This window comes from Mustelus asterias, chromosome 8, assembly GCF_964213995.1.
Source record: "Mustelus asterias chromosome 8, sMusAst1.hap1.1, whole genome shotgun sequence".
Lineage (NCBI taxonomy): Eukaryota > Metazoa > Chordata > Chondrichthyes > Carcharhiniformes > Triakidae > Mustelus > Mustelus asterias.
The window spans coordinates 85,606,443-85,629,197 of NC_135808.1; the positions used below are offsets into that span (position 1 = coordinate 85,606,443).

General features: G+C 42.4%; 1 protein-coding gene across 2 annotated transcripts in view; it reads left to right on the forward strand.

Annotated features, from left to right (window-relative positions):
• pde4ba (phosphodiesterase 4B, cAMP-specific a) overlaps positions 1–22,755 on the forward strand; it is a 671,909-nt gene that overhangs the window by 198,970 nt on the left and 450,184 nt on the right. For both annotated transcript variants that reach the window (XM_078218430.1, XM_078218431.1), the window contains one exon: positions 2,471–2,709. In XM_078218430.1, coding sequence (XP_078074556.1) covers positions 2,471–2,709 — 239 coding nt within the window. The remainder of the gene's footprint in view (positions 1–2,470; positions 2,710–22,755) is intronic.

Genomic DNA, 22,755 nt, shown 5'->3' on the forward strand with positions numbered 1-22,755 from the left:
GTAGTAGCCAGAAATGGTCCAGCCCATTCTTTCAAGCATTATGCGCAAAAGATTGGGAGTAAAATCTCACCCAAAAAATGGACCTGTAACTCTCCCATTTTCATGCTAGCTGGACACTTAGAATTTTTCTCGTAAAATTCCGCCCATTGTGTCAAAAAGACCACGTCAGGCGAGGGATCCTGTGGTGAGTAATTCAATTCCTGGCACCCAAAGCCTGTCCACAGTGAGCAAATCAGGAGTGTGATGAAATACTCTCCCCTTGTCTGGATGAGTGCAGCTCCAACAACACTCAAGAATCCTGACAGCATCCAAAACAAAGGCCGCTTGATTAGCACCCCATCCACAAACATTCACTCCTTCCATCACTGACACTCAATAGCAGCAGTATGCACCATCAACAAGATGCACTGCAGGAATTCACAACGGCTCTTTTGACAGCACCTTCCAAACACATGATTGCTACCACCTAGAAGGACAAACAAGGGCAGCAGACACATGGGAACACAATCAGCTGGAAGTTTTCCTCCAACTCATACACTATCCTGACTTGGAACTATATCCCCATTCCTTTAATGTCACTGGATTAAAGTCTTGGATCTCTCTCTCTAACAGCACTGTGGGTAGCCAGCGATGTCCACATTCCATCAATCAATAAAAGAGAAGTTACAATGTTTTTATGGGCCTTAAAGCACAGACTTCCGCTTTTCCGATGTTAGTTAGAATTTCATCGCTTCTGCATGGGATCTATTGGGTCTGTGAACATGACAGGTAACAAAAAGACTGTTCAACTAATCAGATTGAAAAAATTTCATAGACAACAAAATAGGCAATATAATTATCATTAAATCATTGTACAGAAAGTGAATTGAAGACTTGGGTAGAGACATTGGGATTAAGGAAAAAGTATACAATGAGAAACAAACTTTTAAAACTAGCAATATTTGCATTTTCCTCTGATGGAACGATTCTTCAGATTGGATAAAGCTACTTTTTTCAGGGCCAAAGTGCTATTTGTCATTAATTATGACAAGTCAATTGATAGTGCAGAAATTGAGTATTGCTGAAAAAAGAAATTATGTCAAAGTTTTTGTCTAGCATTTATCAGGACAATCAAGTATACCAATGTCAGGAAAAACAACAATTTTATACTGTATGAGAAGAGAGCTGCATGTTTGGCAAATGGACTCTAATTGGTAGAAGTGTTGCCATGGAGAATGCATCAGCTAATGGTGACTGACAGTTGACTGCCAAGCATTGTTTGAAAATTTAAAGCAGGCAGCTTGACTCTGGTCAGTGCATTGCCCTCAGGAATGAACCAGCAAATGACTATCATTTATTTTGTTTAGCTGAAACGTATGCAATGTGTGCATGTTTTATGTCTTAGTACATTGAAGTATTGCCGGTTGAACAAGACTCAAAATTTTCACCAGGCTTTACAATGCAAATAGTGGTAACTACTTTGCGTTCACATCTAATCAGTGATTCTGCATTTATTCCATTGGTAAATAATGTACTGTATGTAGCAGTGACGTATCTATGACCGCAATTTCTGATTTTTCTCATTTAATTGTGCCTGTCCAGGCACCAGGAGTTGCTGTCAGTTTTAACCAGTAATAACAGTGAGCAGCATTATTTCTACCACAATTGCCAAACTATTATCTTGTATTTCCTGTATTTCATTCAAAGCATCCTTCTCAGTTCTCACATTTGTGTGTGAAGAGGGCAACTCACCACCATCTTCTCAAGGGCAAATAAGGTTTGAGCAATAAATGCTGGCTTAGCCAGTGATGCCCATACCCATAAATGAATTAAAAAGAGCATTTGTTTGTGAGATGAAGAATATGCATTGTCCTCTAATGTTCTCCTTTTTCCTTCCTCACCTGTAGATAATCAGGCTGTTTAGAAAACATGTTTGCTTATATAGGGTTGAAGCAATAGGGAACAGCATGAAGCAAGATATAACCTTAATGGTCTTAGTGCTACTTGATGCAGCCTATTTATCCATCGCTTGTTTGAGCAGAGCTTAATATAGTTTAACATAACAATTTATATTTTTGATCGAGGCAATTTAAGCATAGTTAGTTCAATAATTTTGAGTGTGTGCCACAAGTATAAACTTTTTATGAATTGAAGTAACTGAAGTAAAGCAACATGAAATAATAAACAGATAAATAACATGTAGCTTTAACATAAATAAAAAGGAGCAAGTTTGTTTTCTTTAGCTTAATGGGTGAAATGACTTGCTATTGGGCCCGGTACATTTTTCTAAATTTGATGTTTTTGGTGTCACATATCACATAAAACAATACCTTAATGCAAGATTATGAGAATTTTAATAGTAAAATGGTGAACAATGCATTATAGCCGTTCAGGATGAAATTCAAGTAAAATTAATTTTCTAAAATTAAACTTCTTTGTATATACTGCACTTGGGTTTTTTTCTTAAAAAGTACCTTTTATCTTACTTTAGAATGGTAAAGATTCCCCAGACTCTGGTCTTAGCAAATCTTATACTTCATCTGGAACCATAATTGGAGTGGATTTACGAAGAGGGAGGAGACGTTTCTCTGGTACTCTTCAATTGCCGCCATTGTCTTGGAGACAGGGGGAAAGAGCAAAGACTCCAGAAAGAGATAGCATACCAAGACCTACTACTTTACCATTACGAGCACCCCCAAGGATAGCTATTACACCTGTGGACCAAGATTGGTAAGGCAGTAATTTTTTTAAGCCTGTGGAATTTCACTCGTGTGTTTTTGTATGTGTGCGCAACATTGAAGCTATCTTTGACTGACTTGGTTGGGGAAGGAGGGTTGTAAGCAAAATTTGGCTAACTTAGCAGAAAGGAGAGCAGGCTGGGAACTTTGGAATGCCAACACTCCAAGGACAAAGTTCATGATGGGAATTCTACAGACTTGCAAGCTTTGGCAAAGCCTCAATGTTAGAATGTGTTATATCTTTTTATCATTCTATCAGCTGCTCCAAGAAAAGATGAATGGACCACATGATTTATCATCACTTACTCAATGATTTTTGAATGTAGAAGAGAAGAACTGGGATTTTGATACACATTTCTCTGTTCAGGAGTTCATTCTTTGTATGAAGTAAAGCTTCCTAACATTGGTTCTAAATGTACTGTTTACCAATTCACACCCATGTCTTCTTTGATTACTTTCACAATGTAACTTCAAGACATTTTCAAGCTTTGCTTTTGTCAGAATATTTACGATATTATTTGTCTGCAAAGATAACGTAACAGATCCCTTCTTTCAATGCTGATGAGCCCAATTTTCCACAATCTTTCCTGAAGGTGCACACTTTTGACACTTGGAATTAGTTTTGTGGCTCTTCTCCACACTTACTCAAGTGCTTTTATGTTTGGTCTGTGTCTTGACAAACAAAACTGGATGCATTTCTTGAGGTAATTTTTGACATAAAGTGTAGCATGCCTGGAAGGAACATGATTTTGTACCCATAATTTCCAAAGCTTTCCAAAGGTTTCCTACTCTCATGTCAGATTCTGTTGTATACTAAATGAGAGGCTAATTGCCATGATTAGTCACAATTCCAGTATCATTGTATCATACAACTGCAAGGACGATAGAATGAGAACTAAAAACGAAAGACTTGGATTTACACTGTATCTTCTGCCACTGCCCTAGAACAGGAAGACAACACTGCTGATGTCATCATTGTGCACCTGCACTGATGTTCTCATGGAGCGCCCATTGAATGCTCGACAGTTGACGCTCGACAATCAATTGCTCACGCCACTTGCTGCTTTGTCACCACCTCACACTCCAACTCCTTTGCTGCTTTCCTCTCCACCCCTCTTGTTAAGCAGCTCACTGCCCCTCTCAATGCTTCGCTCGCCACCTGCGGACAGTGAAGGGCAGTGAGTGAGAAGGAGGCAGGGAGTAGTTGGGAGTAGGATAACAGTGAGGTGGCGAGCAGGATTTTTAACTAGTGCTTTGGGCTTCAATATTCTGTGAAAATTGTAATCCTTAGCTGTGGTGGGAAATACGTTTTACTGATGCTGCACTTAGGCCGCAGGTAGCTTCCTGTAGCGTCTCTGGTCATGACATCAAATGCACTGAGGCTGTATGTCTAGTGAATGCACCTCCTACAGTGGCAGCAAACACAGCTTAGACTATATAAAGTCTTTCTTGATCATAGGACATCCTAAAACTCTATGAAGCTTGAGGATGCAACTAATAGAATAGACAAGGGAGAACCAGTGGATCTGGTGTGTTTGGATTTTCAGAAAACTTTTGATAAAATACCACATAAGTGGCTAGTGTGCAAAATTAAAGCACATGGGATTGGGGGTTATATTGGCATAGATTAGCAGACAGGAAACAGAGAGTAGGAATAAGTGTGTCTTTTTTGAAGTGGAAGGGGCTGACAAGTGGGTTATCATAGGGATTAGTTCTTGGGACCCAGTTATTCATAATATATATCAACGTTTTGGATGAAGGAATCAAATTCAATATTTCCAAGTTTGCGGACTGTGCAAACTAGGTGGAATTGTGAATGGTGAGGAAATGTTTTGCAACAGATGTATTGCTTAAGCAGAACAATCAAAACAGCCTAGATAGACAAAAACTGTCTATTATTCTAGGTTTGTAGTGAGACTTTGAATATGTATTGATGGGGAAAACCAAATGCATTCCCTTTCCCACACACCCAACCGTATATAATTCCTCTATATGTTATTTTCTATCCTTGAACTAGTTTTGCGAGCATTCCTAATATTAACCTTGAATCTCCAAAGCTTTGACATGGACTGATGGGCTTTTTTGTGGAGCATTGTCTATTGACTTTTGGAACAGACCGTAGAAAACTTTAGCTTAATTTTTTGTGAACTTGGCGAATCCGGGAACAGAAGTTTGCTCAGTGTTGCCCTGTCTTACCAATAGAGGCACTGCTTGTGAAATTTAGGGAAATAAGTTCTTTATGCAAAGCTAAATAATTTGTTTAAAACTATGTTGTCACTACAAATTGTACGTACACAGGAAAATATATTTGACCACATTTAAACCGAGGGTTTAGGGAACCCTAAACCACATTTAGGGTTCCCAAATAGGGAATAAATAAAACAGAAAATTCTGGGAATCTTTGACAAGTCATCAGCACCTGAAATCATAAAATACAGAACAACTTTTTGTCTGCGACCTGCTGTCTTTTTCAGAATTTTTGTGAATGTATTTGCTACCTCTAATGGTAGTATTGGGTGCTGCAAGTACAAATCAATAGTCCAATGTGCATTACCATACATTTAGAATTTATAATTATCTACATCTGGCATTCTTTACTTCAATTGTTTAATTGGTCAAGATCTTTTTTGAATCTGACGTTTCCTGTAAATTTGTCAATTTGCTACAACAGTTAGTTATTGTAATTAAACTGCCCTGAGACGTTGAAGATCATTTCTGTCACTTTGGACCCACGACTCTCACTTTGAACCCACAACTCTCTGCTTATGTGAGGTTTAATGATGGTGACTGATTGCTGCAGCAAAGTGATGAAATTACAGGAAACATCACACTCAAAATAAATCTTGACCAATTAAACAGTTGAAGTAAAAGATGCCAAATGTAGACACCCAGAAATACTTGAGGTACTTTGAGGAAAATTGTCCGTGCTACTCCCATTTCCATAGTTGGACATGACTGCACTTAGTTGCAAGCAACCTGCTAAGTTTATTAAAATGATGCGCCTGCATATTTCTGAAACTGGCTGAACCACCCATTGTAAAATGCATTGAGACTCTCATCTGATTTATTTCTTGGATCTAAATGCTCGAAAATCATAGAATTCCAACAGTACAGAAGGAGGCCATTCGCCCCATTGAGTCTGTACCGACCACAATGCCACCCAGGCCCTATCCCCGTAACCCTACGTATTTACCCTGTTAATCCTCTGACACAGGGCAATTTACCATGACCAATCAATGTAACCCGTACATTTTGAAATCATTCCAGAATTCCTCTGTTCATCGTGGGGGGGGGAGGTGCTGAGCGAGGGTCCTGAACTGGGTAACAAAAATGTGGGAAACTGGGTAATAAAGGAAGGAAAATCCTGAGAGAGATTCTCCCATCCCGTTGCGGTGCTTTTTTAGCAGAGGCCGATTTGCGCTGCGCGTCTGGGCCTCAACACATCTTCCAGTGCCGGATTTCTGGCTCATAATGTATGCAGCTTCTAACTTAAATATATTTTTAAAAGCATTAACGGGCCTGGGACTGAAATCTCTGGGCCCACTAACCTTGGCACTGCCCATTGGGCAAGGGGCAGTGCCAAGGGGGTGAAGCCAGATGAGGCATGGCCTCTGGAAGTGATCGGTGGTGGTGGGGGGGCCCGCTGTCGCTCTGCACTCGGGCTGAGTGACAGAGGGAAGGAGGCCAGTGACCAGGGCTGGCCATCAGGGTGGGTGGGGGTCAGCCTCCTGGTGGGAGTGGGGGAATTATGACTGTGTGGGGGAGGGGGGTGTCAGGGCTGCCGGTGTGGGAGGCGGGGGGGCAGGGGGGTTGGGTCTGCGGGTGGGGAGGGATGGGGCTGGGGGCGGGTGGAGATCGGAGCTGTGCGGGGAGGGTTCGAGGCTGGCCCAGGAATGTTTGGGGGGGACAATGATCGGGCTGTGGAAAGTGTGGTGGGGGGCAGCTATAGGGGATCGCGGGTCTGGCCAGCGATCGACCTGCCCAGCAATCGGGAAGCCAGCAGTCAGGGGCCACTGTGCATCTGCTGATCCTGGCGTTGACAGATCAGCGCATGCGCAGTGGCCCGCTCGGTGCCATAAAATCTGATTTATTTCTTGGATCTAAATGCTCAAGAATCATCGAATGATAGAATCCCTGCAATGCAGAAGGAGGCCATTCGGCCCATCGAGTCTGCACCGATCACAATCCCACCCAGGCCCTATTCCCGTAACCCCACATATTTACCCTGCTAATCCCCTGACACTGGGGTTGATTTCTGCTGGACAGGTCGGCCATGCTGCTGGCCTCTCTAGCGGGAATAGACTCCGCCCCCCAGCATTTAAATATGAATCATGCTAGTTCACTCGGCAGTGGGAGATTCATTTTTAAACTCCCGCTGAAAAAAACAGTGGGATTTACTCCAGTTTTTACGTGAATTCAACTCTTAGAATTTTCTTGGGAGAATCCCCCCCCCCCCCCCACCCCGGTCTATGACATTCTATTTAATACAGTCTGTTATGCATTACTACACAATCATTAATAAAATATAACAATTGCTGTAGATTTGCTGTAACTGGAAACAGGATTAGGCCCTCACACGCAGTCTAATTTGAGCAATGCTTTTATTTTATTGCTTTTCTGTGATATTCGAGTAAAACTTCACCATTAAATTAATCAACATTGAAGGGATTACAATACAACATAATAACTTTCAAAATTCCGGTATGTTCTTCCCATCATTTCTTTGTGCTCATTGAAGTTTGGAATTCACGCTTTAGGATAGGATCTTAGGCACCCAGTGTCACTGTCAGCTACTGCCAACTGCAGAGCAAAACACTCCCTCCTCACCCCAAAGAATTTTACTTCCAACTTCGAGAATGCCCTAAAAATAGTCTCTCCATACCAGCTTGGAGAGAAAAATGTAGTTATGCAGTGTATTTTATAAATTGGTCATTTCAGTGTAAAGGAAGATACAATAGTACTTGTAATTCTAACAAGGAGAATGTGAAGCTATTAACTCACTTCTCAGGCAATACTTTTAAGGAGTATGGATTCATTTTTATAGTTTGCACAAAGACTATCATTTATAATCTCTGCATTAAAGGGAAGCTTTTACTGATTTAATACACCAACAATGAACATACAGACAAAATGTAGTTACAAGTACAGTATTTTTTCACATCTTTTGCTGCTTTATCCTGAAGATATTGATTCTAATGGAGTGCACCACTCCAGTTCTTCATAATCATTTCAGTCTTCACATTGAGGATACCCTACATCATGTTATGTGGCACTATTACCATGGTAAATGGGGTAGATTTCAAACAGATCTAGCAACTCCAGAATGGGCAACCATGAGGCACTGTGGGCCATCGGCAGCAGCAAAATTGTATCCAACCACAATCTGTAACCTCATGGCCCAGTATATCCCCCGCTCTACCATTACCATCAAACCAGTGGATCAACCCTGATTCAAGGAAGACTGCCCCAGAAGGGAAAGATAGTTCGGATCAGTATTCTTAAACCCCAGTTTTTACTGGCATTCTATTTTAAGATATACAAGACCAATCTGGATCAGTATTTGTATTTCCTTGTTTTCATTGTTTTTTTTCCCCCCCCTTCTGGGGCAGGAAGGCATGCCAGGAGCAGCACCAGGCATACCTAAGAATGAGGTATCAACCTGGTGAAGCTACAACACAGAACTACTTACATGCCAAACAGCAGAAGCTGCAAGTGATAGACAGAGCTAAGTGATTCCACAACCAACGGATCGGATTTAAGCTCTGTAACCCTGCCACATCCAGTCATGAATGGTGGTGGTCAATTAAACAACTCACTAGAGGAGGAGGCTCCACAAATATCCCCATACTCAATAATGGAGGAGCCCAGCACCTCTGTACAAAAGGTAGGCCAGAATTGCCAAGTGGATGATCCATCTTGGCCTCTCCCAGGGTCCCCAGCATCTCAAGATGTCAGTTTTCAGCCAATTCAATTCACTCAATGTGACATCAAGAAACTGCTGAAGGCATTAGATACTGCAAATGCTATGAGCCCTGACAATATTTCAGCAATATTACTGAAGATTTGTGTTATAGAATTTGCTTTCTTCCAGCCAAACTGTTCCAGTACAACAATGTGGAAAATTGTTCAGTTATGTCCAGTACCCAAAATGCAGGACAAATCCAATTACTATCCCATCAATCCATTCTTGATCATTCATAAAAAGATGGAAGGGGTCATTAACAGTGCTATCAACTGGCAGTTGCTCACTGACACTCGGTTTGGGAGCTGCCTTTGTCCCTCACCTCATTACAGCTTTGGTTCAAACATGGACAAAAGAACTGAACTCCAGAGGTGAGGTGAAAGTGACTGCCCTTAACATCAATTCAGCATTTGACTGAGAGTGACATCAAGGGGCTATAGCAAAACTGGAGTCAATGGGAATCGGGGAAAATTCTCCACTGGTTGGATTCATACTTGACACAATAGAAGATGATTGTGGTTGTTGGAGGTCAATTCTCTCAGCTGTAGGTCACCATTGCAGGAGTTCCTCAGGGTAGTGTCCTAGGCCCAATCATCTTCAGCTGCTTCATCAATGACCTTCCTTCCATAATAAGGTCAGAGATGGGGATGTTCGATGGTGCAATGTTCAGCTACATTCAAGATTCCTCAAATACTGAAACAACCCATGTCCAAATGCAACAAGACCTGGACAATGCCGAGGCTTAGGCTGACAATTGACAATGCGCGTCACTGACCACCATCTCTCTCTCTATCTCGAGAATCTAATCATCATCCCTTGACATTCAATGGCATTACCATCACTGAATCCCCCACTATCAGCATTGACCAGAACTGAACCGGGCTGGTCATATGAATAGCTTGGCTACCAGAACAAGTCAAGTGGCTAGGAATTCTGTGGAGAGTAACTCACTTCCTGACTCCCAAAGTCTGTCCGCAAAGCACAAGTCAGGAGTGTGAGAGAACTCCCCACTTCCCTGGATTAGTGCTTGAGGCTTGAAACCATCCAGGACAAAGCAGCTCACTTGATTGGCCCCCTATTCACAAGCATTCATTCCACCCAACACTGATGCACAGTAGCAGCAGTTTGTACCATCTACAAAATGCACTGCAGGAACTCACTTAAGGCTCCTTAGGCAGCACCTTCCAAACCCACAACCACTACCATCTAGAAGGACAAGGGAAGCAGACACATGGGAACACCATCACCTGAAAGTTCCCCTCTAAGTCACTCACCATCTTGATGTGGAAATATATCGCCGTTCGCGCATTGTCACTGGGTCAAAATCCTGTAACCCCTTCTCTAACAGTACTTGGGATGTACTTACTGGATTGCAGGAGTTGAAAAATGCAGCTCTTTTCAATAGCAATTAAGGATGGACAATAAATTCACATGTCAGCCTAGAAAGTGGAGACTGACAGGATATTAGAAGAATTTAAGAATGGGGAATCATAGCTAAACCAAGCTTGGAATTTCTATCAATAATTTTTTCCAGTTGTAGTTCTACCTTTTCTTGTTCCATTACCTTTTCAAGTTTTACACTGAGCCTGTGGGAACAAATTTTCAGATTTTTCTACCATACCAAGTTGCAGATTTCTGTTTTTTGTTTCACTGTATCTTTAAAAAAAAATTGAATGACTTATTGAGTCTTTATTTTAATGTCAGAAAATGTGAAGCCAGCAAAAAAACTGAGCCATATCTTTGGCCCCATGGTAGGCTTTTGTCGCATAAGAAGTGAATTATAGTGTTTCAAAGATGCACAGGCATTCACTTCCATAATCATGTGGATAAATTAGAAAAGGATGCTTTTTTTAAAGAACAAAGAAAAAAGAAAATGATGGCACAGGAACAGGCTCTTCGGCCCTCCAAGCCTGCATCGATCATGCTGCCCTAAAACCCCCTACCCTTCCGGGGACCATATCCATCTATTCCCATCCTATTCATGTATTTGTCCAGTCGCCCCTTAAAAGTCACTATCGTATCTGCTTGCACTACCTCCCCCAGCTGCGAGTTCCAGGCACCCACCACCCTCTGTGTAAAGAAAACCTGCCTCATACATCTCCTTTAAACCTTGCCCCACGCACCTTAAACCTATGCCCCCTAGTAATTGACTCTTCCACCCTGGGAAAAAGCTTCTCACGATCCACTCTGTTCATTCCCCTCATAGTCTTGTAGACTTCTATCAGGTTGCCCCCTCAATCTCTTCGTTCCAGTGAGAACAAACCAAGTTTCTCCAACCTCTCCTCATAGCTAATGCTCTCCATTCCAGGTAACATCCTGGTACACCTTTTCTGTACCCTCTCCAAAGTCTCCACACCCTTCTAACTAAGGTTCTAAAGAGCTGCAACATGACTTGCCAATTTTAAAACTCAATGCCCCGGCCAATGAAGACAAGCATGCCGTATGCCGCCTTGACTACCTTCTCCACCTGCATTGCCACTTTCAACCCTATACACCCAGATTCTTCTGCCTATCAATACTCTTAAGCGTTCTGCCATTTACTGTATATTTCCCATCTGTATTAGACCTTCCAAAATGCAATACCTCACATTTGTCCGGATTAAACTCCATCTGCCTTCTCTCTGTCCAAGTCTCCAACCGATCAATATCATCTGCACTATCCACAATTCCACCAACCTTTGTGTCGTTTGCAAACTTACTGATCAAATCAGTTACATTTTCCTCCAAATCATTTATATATATATTACAAACAGCAAGGTCCCAGCACTGATCCTTGAGGAACGCCACGAGTCACAGCCCACCATTCAGAAATGCACCCTTCCACTGCTACCCTTTGTCTTCTATGACCGAGTAAGAAGTCTCACAACACCAGGTTAAAGTCCAACAGGTATATTTGGTCGCAAAAGCCACTAGCTTTCGGAGCACTGCCCCTTCATCAGGTGAGTGGGAGTTCTATTCACAAACAGGGCATATAAAGACACAAACTCAATTTACAAAATAATGGTTGGAATGCAAGTCTTTACAGGTAATCAAGTCTTAAAGGTACAGACAATGTGAGTGGAGAGAGGTTAAGCACAGGTTAAAGAGATGTGTATTGTCTCTGAGCCAGTTTTGTATCTGTTTTGCCAACTCACCTCTGATCCTATGCAACTTCACCTTCTGTACCAATCTGCCAAGAGTAGTTGGCTTTTATCTGCCAGACTATTTTGGCAATTAGATCTACCCCAGAAATGATGATCAGTGATGAGTTTTATTTTTGTACATGGTAGCACAATTTATGATAGCACATTTCATTTGGTGGTTGTTTACTGGCATATGCATGACAAAACTAAAATGGTCATAGATTTGGAGGCAGGACAAGTCTTCATGTTACAAATATATGATGGCTCACTATGCTCACAGTTAATTGAAATAAATTAGGTGGGCACCATTCATCAGAACATTCTCTTATAAATGCTGTTTTAATCCTCTTTCACAGCATTTTCAGTTTTTTCTGCTTCAACTGCCTAAACATCTACTCAGAAACACAATGATAATCATTGACTATAGGTGGCAGTGATTAACATGTCTTTTTATTAAATGACAAATACAAAGCTGATTTTCCATAGGGGAGCCTGAGCACAATAGGAGCAAAACCTCAGCCTCCTGTACCCATCCCAGTGTGACCCTGACCTCCTGAGTCAGGGTTGTTTGTCAATTCTCAGCTGATTCACAACAAGATCCTGGAAAGGAAATGGGAGCCATCACTGCAGGGAGGATGGTGAGGATAGCTGATAAAGCACCAAGAAAGTAAGAGCCCACTTTAAAGGGGGTAAGAGAGCCTCTTTTGCCTGAACCCATTACTTCAGTATTACTTTTAGGCCTTGGACAAAGGAAATTTAAGGAGACATTGTGCAAGACATCTCTTGGAGCATTAAACAAATCATGCATATTCCACAGGGGTGGAGATTACCACCTAGTCTATGGAAAGAATAGTCTTGAAGTGTCAGTGGTTTTTTTCTTACCAGATTGGTTGCAGTACATCAAACATTCCTAGTCTGATCAGTAATGTTACCATCAACTTACTCTCCTTCCACTCCAGCAAAAAAATCTCTTGCTCAGAAAAGAAAAATATTCATGAAGACATATGTCTTACAGTCTGAAATAGGAGAACTTGTGAATGAGAATAACAGCAATTAAACAACTTCTTTAGACTGTCCTCATGAAGGAAGACATAAACAATTTCCCAGAAATGCTAAGGAACCAAAGATCCAGTGAGAAGGAGGAATTGAAGGAAATTAGTATTACTAAAACAAATGTTGGAGAAATTAATGGGACTGAAAGCCAATAAGTCTCCATGACCTGATAATCTACATCCCATGGTACTATAGGAGGTTGCAGTGGAAATAGTAGATGTGTTGGTTGTAATCTTCCAAAATGACCTATTTATCCATACTCTGCTTCCTATTAGCCAACCAATCCTCTATCCATGCTAATATCCCACTCTACTCCAGGAGACTTGTCAGCTGCCCTATCGTCTTTATTTTGTCTTTATGGTTTCAAATCTAGAATATCAATCAACAATTATCTGATATTATATTGTGGATTTTAACGAGTTACACTATATATTTAACATGATACTTATATCTCACCAGTATTAATTTAAACTATTGCCTCGGAGAGGAGGAATTCACCAATGACTTACTTGCACAACTAATTAATGAATCCTGGCTTTAGCTCTTGCTGCCTCCAGCTCTTTGGCCACTCCTTTTTGTGAGGGCCCAAATAGCAGGGTCTCCCTCAATACACTGAATTCCCTCACTTAACAAATTTCCAGATTTAAGGGGGGGGGGAATTTTCCTGTCCCACCCACCATGGGAATTGTAGTAGAGGGGACCATACAAAGGTCCATTGACCTCAGGTGGGATTTTCTGGTTTTGGGGTGGGTGCGGTCGGAAAATCCTGCCCAGGTTTTTGGCATTGCTGTACTCAGTCTCCACTGCCACTTTTGTGCAAATCCCCTCCCTCAATTCAGTGGCTCCCAGTCAGTCACTGTGCTGAATTAAAAATCATTGTTCTTGTTTTCAAATGTCTTATAACTCATTATTCCCTAACCCCACAATCTCTATCAGCCCTATGTCCCAATCTGTGCCTTCATTCTGATCTCTTGTGCATTTCCCATCCTTGGTGAAAAAACCTCGAACAATTTCAATCCTGCTAGTTGAGGTTCTTCCGTTGAACAACTTCTCTGCATTACTTTCTCCACCTGTCTTCACAAGTTTTCCAAAACTATTCAACATTGCATTTGATTGTTTGGTTCTTGCTCTTCCACACCTGCTCTGTGTCCAATTGGACAATTGATCATGGACAAGATGCTGGATAATTCTTTCAGAGCCAAATTAATATCAAATGTGTCTCCTATAAAGATCATTGAATTTTGAACTTGTCTCATTCAGTTTTAACTGTGAAGGTTTTCAGTTCAAAGGACTGAGATACTTTGCAGTTTAAATTGTGAGGAAACAACAGGTGTTCCCAGATAGCTTACTGCTCTTGTCCTTCTAGATGATAATGGTCATGAGTTTGGAAGGTGCTGTCTGAGGAGCCTTGCTGAATTTCTGCAGTGCATCTTGTAGATGGTACACACTGCTGCCACTGTTAATCAGTGGGGAGGGATTGAATGTTTGTGGAAGGTATAGCAATCAAGGGGGCTGCTTTGTCCTGGATGATGTCAAGCTTCTTGAGTGATTTTATGACATGAGTGTAAATTACATTAAAAGTTGAAAAACTTTCCTGATTACAGACTGTTGAATGTTTATATCCAATGTGAAATAATGATGGTTGAATGAGTTGAAGATTATATTTTTACACTTAAACAAGAGAAATATCTTCCTCTTTGGCAGTCCCTTGGGGTCATGGATGACTTGCTTCAGCTCCAGGGAGGGTGGGTTCTGCGGTGGCAAGAGAAATATATATCTCTGTCCATAGGTGCAGGATGGGCAGCATAGCTGGGGAGGATCTCTCCAACCGCAATTATCTGCAGGGAACCATTTACTCAGTTCCTTGTCACCTTTCATCACACCCTGGATTTCATGTTAGAAACAACATTGGCATCCAATATGTCTGACCAAAAAATGGATAGATATTGCATTATGATGTGTAAATAACAGGAACAAGCAATGTGGCATATCTCTGGTCATCTGCCCTATTATGATGCCAGAATACTGTGTATTGCTGAAGTTCAGTCTTACTATGGTGTACAGGACCGAGAAAAAGTACTTGTATTTTAAATGCTCAAAAATATTATGGCAGGGATTCTCTCAAAACAAAACTAAATGCCCGATGGGCTGGAAATGGGAATATTCCTTACTTGCGAAAGGATATATTGGCCTTGGAGGGAGTGCAGAGAAGGTTCACCAGGTTGATACCGGAGATGAGGGGTGTAGATTATGAGGAGAGATTGAGCAGATTGGGTTTGTACTCGTTGGAGTTTAGAAGGCTGAGGGGGGATCTTATAGAGGCATATAAGATAATGAAGGGGCTGGATAGGGTAGAAGTGGAGAGATTCTTTCCACTTAGAAAGGAAACCAGAACTAGAGGGCACAGCCTCAAAATAAAGGGGGGTCAGTTTAGGACAGAGTTGAGGAGGAACTTCTTCTCTCAGAGGGTGGTGAATCTCTGGAATTCTCTGCCCACTGAAGTGTTGGAGGCTACCTCGTTGAATATGTTTAAGTCATGGATAGATGGATTCCTGATCAGTAAGGGAATTAAGAGTTATGGGGAGCAGGCGGGTAAGTGGAACTGATTCACTTCAGATCAGCCATGATCTTATTGAATGGTGGGGCAGGCTCGAGGGGCTAGATGGCCTACTCCTGCTCCTATTTCTTATGTTCTTATGTTCTTGACCATTTTTTGGGCGTACTTACCAGAACGAAGCGCCTCAGCGTGATTCACTCAGAAAAGTGGCGGCTGGAGCCTATTCTCACCCGAGAGGCCGGCAGCATAGTGCTGAGCAGGCCACTGCGTGTGCGTCAATCTGTCATCATTGGTGAGACCTAACCCCCCCCACCCCCCCCCCCCCCTCCACCCCGATGGCCCTCCTCCCTCCCTTTCCCATTCATCACACTTGCAGAGTGACAGCCGGTCTCCCTCATCCCACCGATTGCCCCCCAATAGGCCCTGTCCCCTTGGCACTGCCAGTTTGTCCCTTGGCCAGGATGGCATTGTGCCCCACTCCTTTGTCCCCAACATCCTGGGGGAGCCTCAATGGCTTCTGTCCACACCAGTGGGAGTCAGTAACGTTCTCTCCACTCACATTGTCTGTACCTTTAAGACTTGATTACCTGTAAAGACTCGCATTCCACCCGTTATTCTGTAAATTGAGTTTGTGTCTTTATATGCCCTGTTTGTGAACAGAACTCCCACTTACCTGACGAAGGAACAGCGCTCCGAAAGCTGGTGGCTTTTGCTACCAAATAAACCCGTTGGACTTTAACTTGGTGTTGTGAGACTTCTTATTGTGTTTACACCAGTGGAATCAGGATGCCTGTTCCCCGTTAATAAGGAGCAGTTGTAAACCCCACCGATGGGAACCATTCCCAGCGGGGGTGGAGACGCTAACGGGCCCGGAGAATATCATCGTGGGCCTGCTATTCATATGGAAATGTCAATTTCAATGACATTTCCATATGATATTCAGCTCTGCATGGAGCTGATTGCACTAAAATAAAGCCCTTGGGAAACTCACGACGGGCATCCAGCAAAATGCCTCCCAGCCTACATTTTCCAACCTTGCAAATTTTATAGAAAGATATAGATAAAAACTACTGACTCTTCCTTTTTAGCTGTTCTGAATGCAGACAGTGCTGTTAACTTCACTAAGTGCCCGAGACATGCCTCAGCAATTTCCTTTGTCCCCCAAGGCAGGCTCGCCAAAACAAGTAGGACAGCTGTTAACATTAATTTAATGAAGCTGACTCCAGGGGATTATTTGTGTTCAGGAGCAAAGGCATAGGGCAAAGGGAAATCCCACCAAGTCAACGTTAGCAATGCTGTTCTGTCCAGGGAGAAAACTGGTCCATGAATCTCAGCAAGCTGTTCAACTATGGGCAAAATAGTGGCACAGGTGTTTGTTCACTGTACAAAATTTAAGTTATTGGAAATGTATTTGAATTTATCCCTCTCCAGGTCTCGGGTATTGAATGTATAATCAGTGTGATGCAAGGTCCAGTGTTCATTGTAGGGTGTAAAATTAAGCCTCCCCCAATTGTGTCCCTCAGTTCCATTAAGTCTCACTCAAGTGTCATCACGATGAATTGCCTTCAGTTCCATGTCATTGACATGAACAAAGGCATTTCCCATATGAAAATGATGGCTGGATAGCCTTTGCACCTCAGACAAACATTATGTGACCTCACGAGAATTTTTCATTAAGACGAGTGATTATCCAGATAATGTTGCACTGAAATCTGCAGTTTGTAGATCTTGTAAGTATTTGTCATGACCAACATCATTTGTCAGAGAATCATAGAATCCTACAATGCAGGAGGCCATTCGGCCCATCGAGTCTGCACCGACTACAGTCCCACCCAGGCCCTATTCTCATAACCCCATGCATTTACCCTAGCTAATCCCCCTGACACGAAGAGGCAATTTAGCATGGCTAATCCACCTAACCCACACATCTGTGGACTTAGAACCATAGAAAATTACAGCTCAGAAACAGGCCTTTTGGCCCTTCTTGTCTGTGCCGAACCATTTTATGCCTAGTCCCACTGACCTGCACTTGGACCATATCCCTCCACACCCCTCTCATCCATGAACCTGTCCAAGTTTTTCTTAAATGTTAAAAGTGACCCCGCATTTACCACTTTATCCGGCAGCTCATTCCACACTCCCACCACTCTCTGCGTGAAGAAGCCCCCCCCTAATATTCCCTTTAAACTTTTCTCCTTTCACCCTTAACCCATGCCCTCTGGTTTTTTTCTCCCCTAGCCTCAGCGGAAAAAGCCTGCTTGCATTCACTCTTTCTATACCCATCAAAATCTTATACACCTCTATCAAATCTCCCCTCAATCTTCTACGCTCCAGGGAATAAAGTCCCAACCTATTCAATCTCTCTCTGTAACTCAGCTTCTCAAGTCCCGGCAACATCCTTGTGAACCTTCTCTGCACTCTTTCAATCTTATTTACATCCTTCCTGTAACTAGGTGACCAAAACTGTACACAATACTCCAAACTCGGCCTCACCAATGCCTTATATAACCTTACCATAACACTCCAACTTTTATACTCGATACTCCGATTTATAAAGGCCAATGTACCAAAGGCACTCTTTACGACCCTATCCACCTGTGACGTCACTTTTAGGGAATTCTGTACCTGTATTCCCAGATCCCTCTGTTCAACTGCACTCTTCAGAGTCCTACCATTTACCCTGTACGTTCTTCTTTGGTTTGTTCTTCCAAAGTGCAATATCTCACACTTGTCTGCGTTAAATTCCATTTGCCATTTTTCAGCCCATTTTCCTAGTTGGTCCAAATCCCTCTGCAAGCTTTGAAAACCTTCCTCACTGTCCAGTACACCTCCAATCTTTGTATCATCAGCAAACTTGCTGATCCAATTTGCACAGTGGTTAGCATTGCTGCTTCACAGCTCCAGGGTCCCAGGTTCGATTCCCGGCTCGGGTCACTGTCTGTGTGGAGTTTGCACATTCTCCTCGTGTCTGCGTGGGTTTCCTCCGGGTGCTCCGGTTTCCTCCCACAGTCCAAAGATGTGCGGGTTAGGTTGATTGGCCAGGTTAAAAATTGCCCCTTAGAGTCCTGGGATGCATAGGTTAGAGGGATTAGCGGGTAAATATGTGGGGGTAGGGCCTGAGTGGGATTGTGGTCGGTGCAGACTCGATGGGCCGAATGGCCTCCTTCTGCACTGTAGGGTTTCTATGATTTCTATGAATTTACCACATTATCATCCAGATCATTGATATAGATGACAAACAACAATGGACCCAACACCGATCCCTGCGGCACACCACTAGTCACAGGCCTCCACTCAGAGAAGCAATCATGACCAACGTTGGAGTCTTTTCACACGAGTGCACTTTGCAATGCATTTATTTTATGAATGTGTGGTTTTAGTTAAAGTAATATTCCATGTCTTTTATGCCTCCCTGGAGCGTAATTTTGTCTCTGTGTTTGAGGCTAAGCATTATTCTTTTATTAGTCCCACTCTTTCCATGCATGATGCTGAACGATAGAAATTGGTTCCACTCAGTGACATTTGAAAGAGGGCAATGGGTGTGTGTTGTCAGAAATGTCTACTAATCCTAATGAACCAGTCTACTTACCTGTGAGGATCATAGTTTGCTCCTGGACAGTTGCCTATCATTTAATGGATAATGATCATTATATCATAAGGTTTAGGATGACAATGGAAAAGTACGATCAATAATTCAGTGTACAAATAATTAACTGGGGGAAAGCCAACTTCAGTGGGATAAGAATGGATCTAGGCCAAATAAATTGGAGCCAAAGGTTGGCAGGAAAAACTGTAGCTGAACAATGGGCTCTCTTCAAAGTTGACTTGGTTTGGGCACAATCAAGTTATATTCCTTCAAAAGAGAAAGGTAGGGCTAACAAATCCAGAGTACCATGAATGACAAAGGAGGTAAAAATTAAGATACAGAAGAAAAGTCTGCTTTTGACAGATGTCAGGTAGAAAATACAACCGAGAACTAAGCTGAATGCAGGAGGTTCAGAGGGGAGCTGAAAATGCAAACAGGGAGAACTGAAGAGGGAGTATGAAAATTGATTGTCAGCCAACATAAAACGGAATCCCAAATCTTCTATGGACATATAAATAGTAAAAGGGTGGTAAACAAAGGATTAGAGTTGATTAAGGACCAAAAAAGGGGATTAGAACATGGAGGTCGGGGAGTTTGTAAAATTATTGAATCAACACCTTGCATTTTTCTTTGCCAAGGAAGAAGATGCTTCCTGGGCTATGGTGAAAGAGGAAATTCAATCACTAGAAGAGTTTAAAGTTGGTGATTAGGAGGTATTGGATTGGCTGTTGATAATCCACTGGCACTGGATGAGATACATATGAATTTACGAATTAGGAGCAATACGTGGCTACTTGAGCCTGCTCCGTCTTTCAGTAAGATCATGGCTGATCGGATTGCAACCATAACTCCACATCCACACCTACCCCAGTGACCTTTCTTCCCCTTACTTATCAAAAATGAATCGAGCTCTGCTTTAAAAATGTTTAAAGACTCTGCTTCCACTGTCTTTTGAGGAAGAACATTCCTCAGAAAATAATTCCCCTAATTTCTGTCCTATCTCTGTCTATCCTCAATCATCAGAGACAGAATTGAAATTGCTAAGGTATTGGCTATAATTTTTCAGTCTTCATTAGAGTTAGCTGTGGTGCTAGAGGACTGGAGAATTGCAAACATTACGCCCGTGTTCAAAAACTGGTGCAAAGGTAAGGCCAGCAACTACAGAGCAGTTATGGTGAGGAAACTTCTCGGAACTATAATTCAGGACAGAAATAATAGTCACTTAGACACATTCAGGTTAATTAAGGAGAGCCAGCATGGGTTTCTTGAAGGAAAATTGTGTTTAACTCGCTGGAGTTTTTCCAAGTGGTAACAGAGTGGGTTGATAAGGGCAATGTTGTTGGTGTGATTTTACATGGACTTCCAAAAGGCAGTGTCGCACAACTGACTTGAGAAAAGTTAGACATCATGGAATAAAAGGGACAGTAGCAACATGGAAATGGATGGTTTTCGGCTGCAGGAAGGTTTGTAGCAGAATTCCCCAGTGGTCGGTATTGGGACTCTTGCTTTTCCTGGTATACATTAATGATGTACCCCTTGGTGTACAGGGAATTATTTCAAAATTTGTGGACGATACAAAACTTGGAAGCAATGGAAACTTTGATGAGGATAGAACTTCAAAGGGAAATAGAAAAGTTGGTGGCATGGGCAGATAGGTGACAAATGAAATTCAATGTGGAGAAATATGAGATGACACATTTTGGTAGAAAGAACATTGAGAGTCAGTATAAAATAAAGGGTGCCACTCTACAGTGGGTACAGGAGTATTTGTGCCACACAAGTGCCAGACAATGGCCATCCCCAACAAAAGAGGATCTAACCATCACTTCATGACATTGTTTATTTATTAGCATGACAAGTAGACTTGCATTAACACTTCAATGAAGCTACTGTGAAATCCCCTAGTCGCCATACTCCAGCCCTGTTCAGGTATACTGAGGGAGAATTTAGCATGGCCAATGCACCTAATCTGCAAAACTTTGGACTGTGGGAGGAAACTGGAACACCCGGAGGAAATCCACATAGACACGGGGAGAACGTGCAGACTCCGCAGAGACAGTGACCCAAGCCAGGAATTGAACCTGGGTCCCTGGTGCTGTGAGGCAGCAATGCTAACCACGGTGCCGCCATGCTGCCCCCAGAGGCATTACCATCACTGAAAACCCCACTACCAACATCCTGGGAGTTGCCATTGATCAGAAACTGTACTCACTGGACTACTCATAAATACTGTGGCTACAAGAACAGGTCAAAGACTAGGAATCCTGTGTGAGTAACTCACCTGACTCCCTAAAGCCTGTCCACCATCTACAAGGCACAAGTCAGGAGTGTGATGGAATACTTTCCGCTTGCCTGGATGTGTGCATCTTCAACAACACTCAAGAAGCATGACACAATCTGGAACAAAAGCAAAAATGCTGGAAAATCTCAGCAGGTCTGGCAGCATCTGTAAGGAAAGAAAAGAGCTGATGTTTCGAGTCCAGATGACCCTTTGTCAAAGCTAAAAGGCATAGAAAGTGGGAGATATTTATACTGCAGGGTGAGGGAATGAAAGATGAGTCATAGCCACAGAAACCAGGGGAAAAGACTGCTAATGGCTGTCCACAAAGAGAATAAAGGGTGTGAATGGCCAAACGGCAGAGAAGCTAAAATGAGAGGGTAAGCTGTGACAGATGAAGATGTTGAGGGATGGGAAGATGTTGTTGTTTACCTCTGTCCCTTCCATTTCCCCCCACCTCCCCCAGCATCTTCATCTGTCACAGCTTACCCTCTCATTTTGGCTTCTCTGCCATTCACTTTCCATGCCTTTTAGCCTTTCAAAATATATTACCATTCTTTTACTTTTGCTGGGTCAAGATCCTGGAATTCCCTTCCTGATAGCACTGTGGATGTACTGACACCTCAGGGACTGTGGCAGTTCACAAAAGCAGCTCACCACCACTTCTCAAGGGCATTTGGAATGGGCAATAAATGCTGGCCTAGCCAGTGCCACCCACATCCTGTAAATGAATAAAAAAATAGGAGCAGAAGCAGAGGGACCTCGGTGTATATGTGCATAAGTCATTAAAGGTGACAGGACATGTTGAGGGAGCAGTTAATAAAGCATACTGTATCCTAGGCTTTATGAAGAGGGGCACAGATTACGAAAGCAATCAGATTATGTTGAAGTTGTATGAGATACTGGCTAGATCTCAGCTGGAATATTGCATACAGTTCCAGGTGCCACATTTTAGGATACAGTGAATGCATTGGAGAGATTGCAGAACAGATTTACAAGATTGGCTCCACGGATGAAGAACTTCAGTTATGAAGCATGAGTGGAGAAGTTGGGAATCTTTGCCTTTGTGACGTTAGGAAGTGTTTTTACTTTTAATCGTGTACTCTGAATTGTAAGCAAACTTTTTAAGTTTGTTTTTCTCATTGTTGCACGCTGTCTTCGAGAGTCTTTTTATTGCTACTTAAGCAGGGGTTGTTTATTTTTACTGGGATGTTTATGACTGCATTATTCGGAGGAAAACTGGTTGGCAGGTCAGGTGATAGGAGTTTTTTTTCAGTTTGGAGCTGCAGGTTTACGCTTTAGTTCTAGAAGGGGCATCAAGCTGAAAATAAGTCTCTCTCTCTCTGGTTTTAGAAATTCTGCTGGTTAACTAAAAGCAAAATCTTGACTTTCTGAAGGGGGAATCAGCTGTTGGTGGCTTACCTAGAATCCCTGGTGTTTTGGGAAGCTGTTCTGACTTCAAACAGCTGAGTCTATCCAG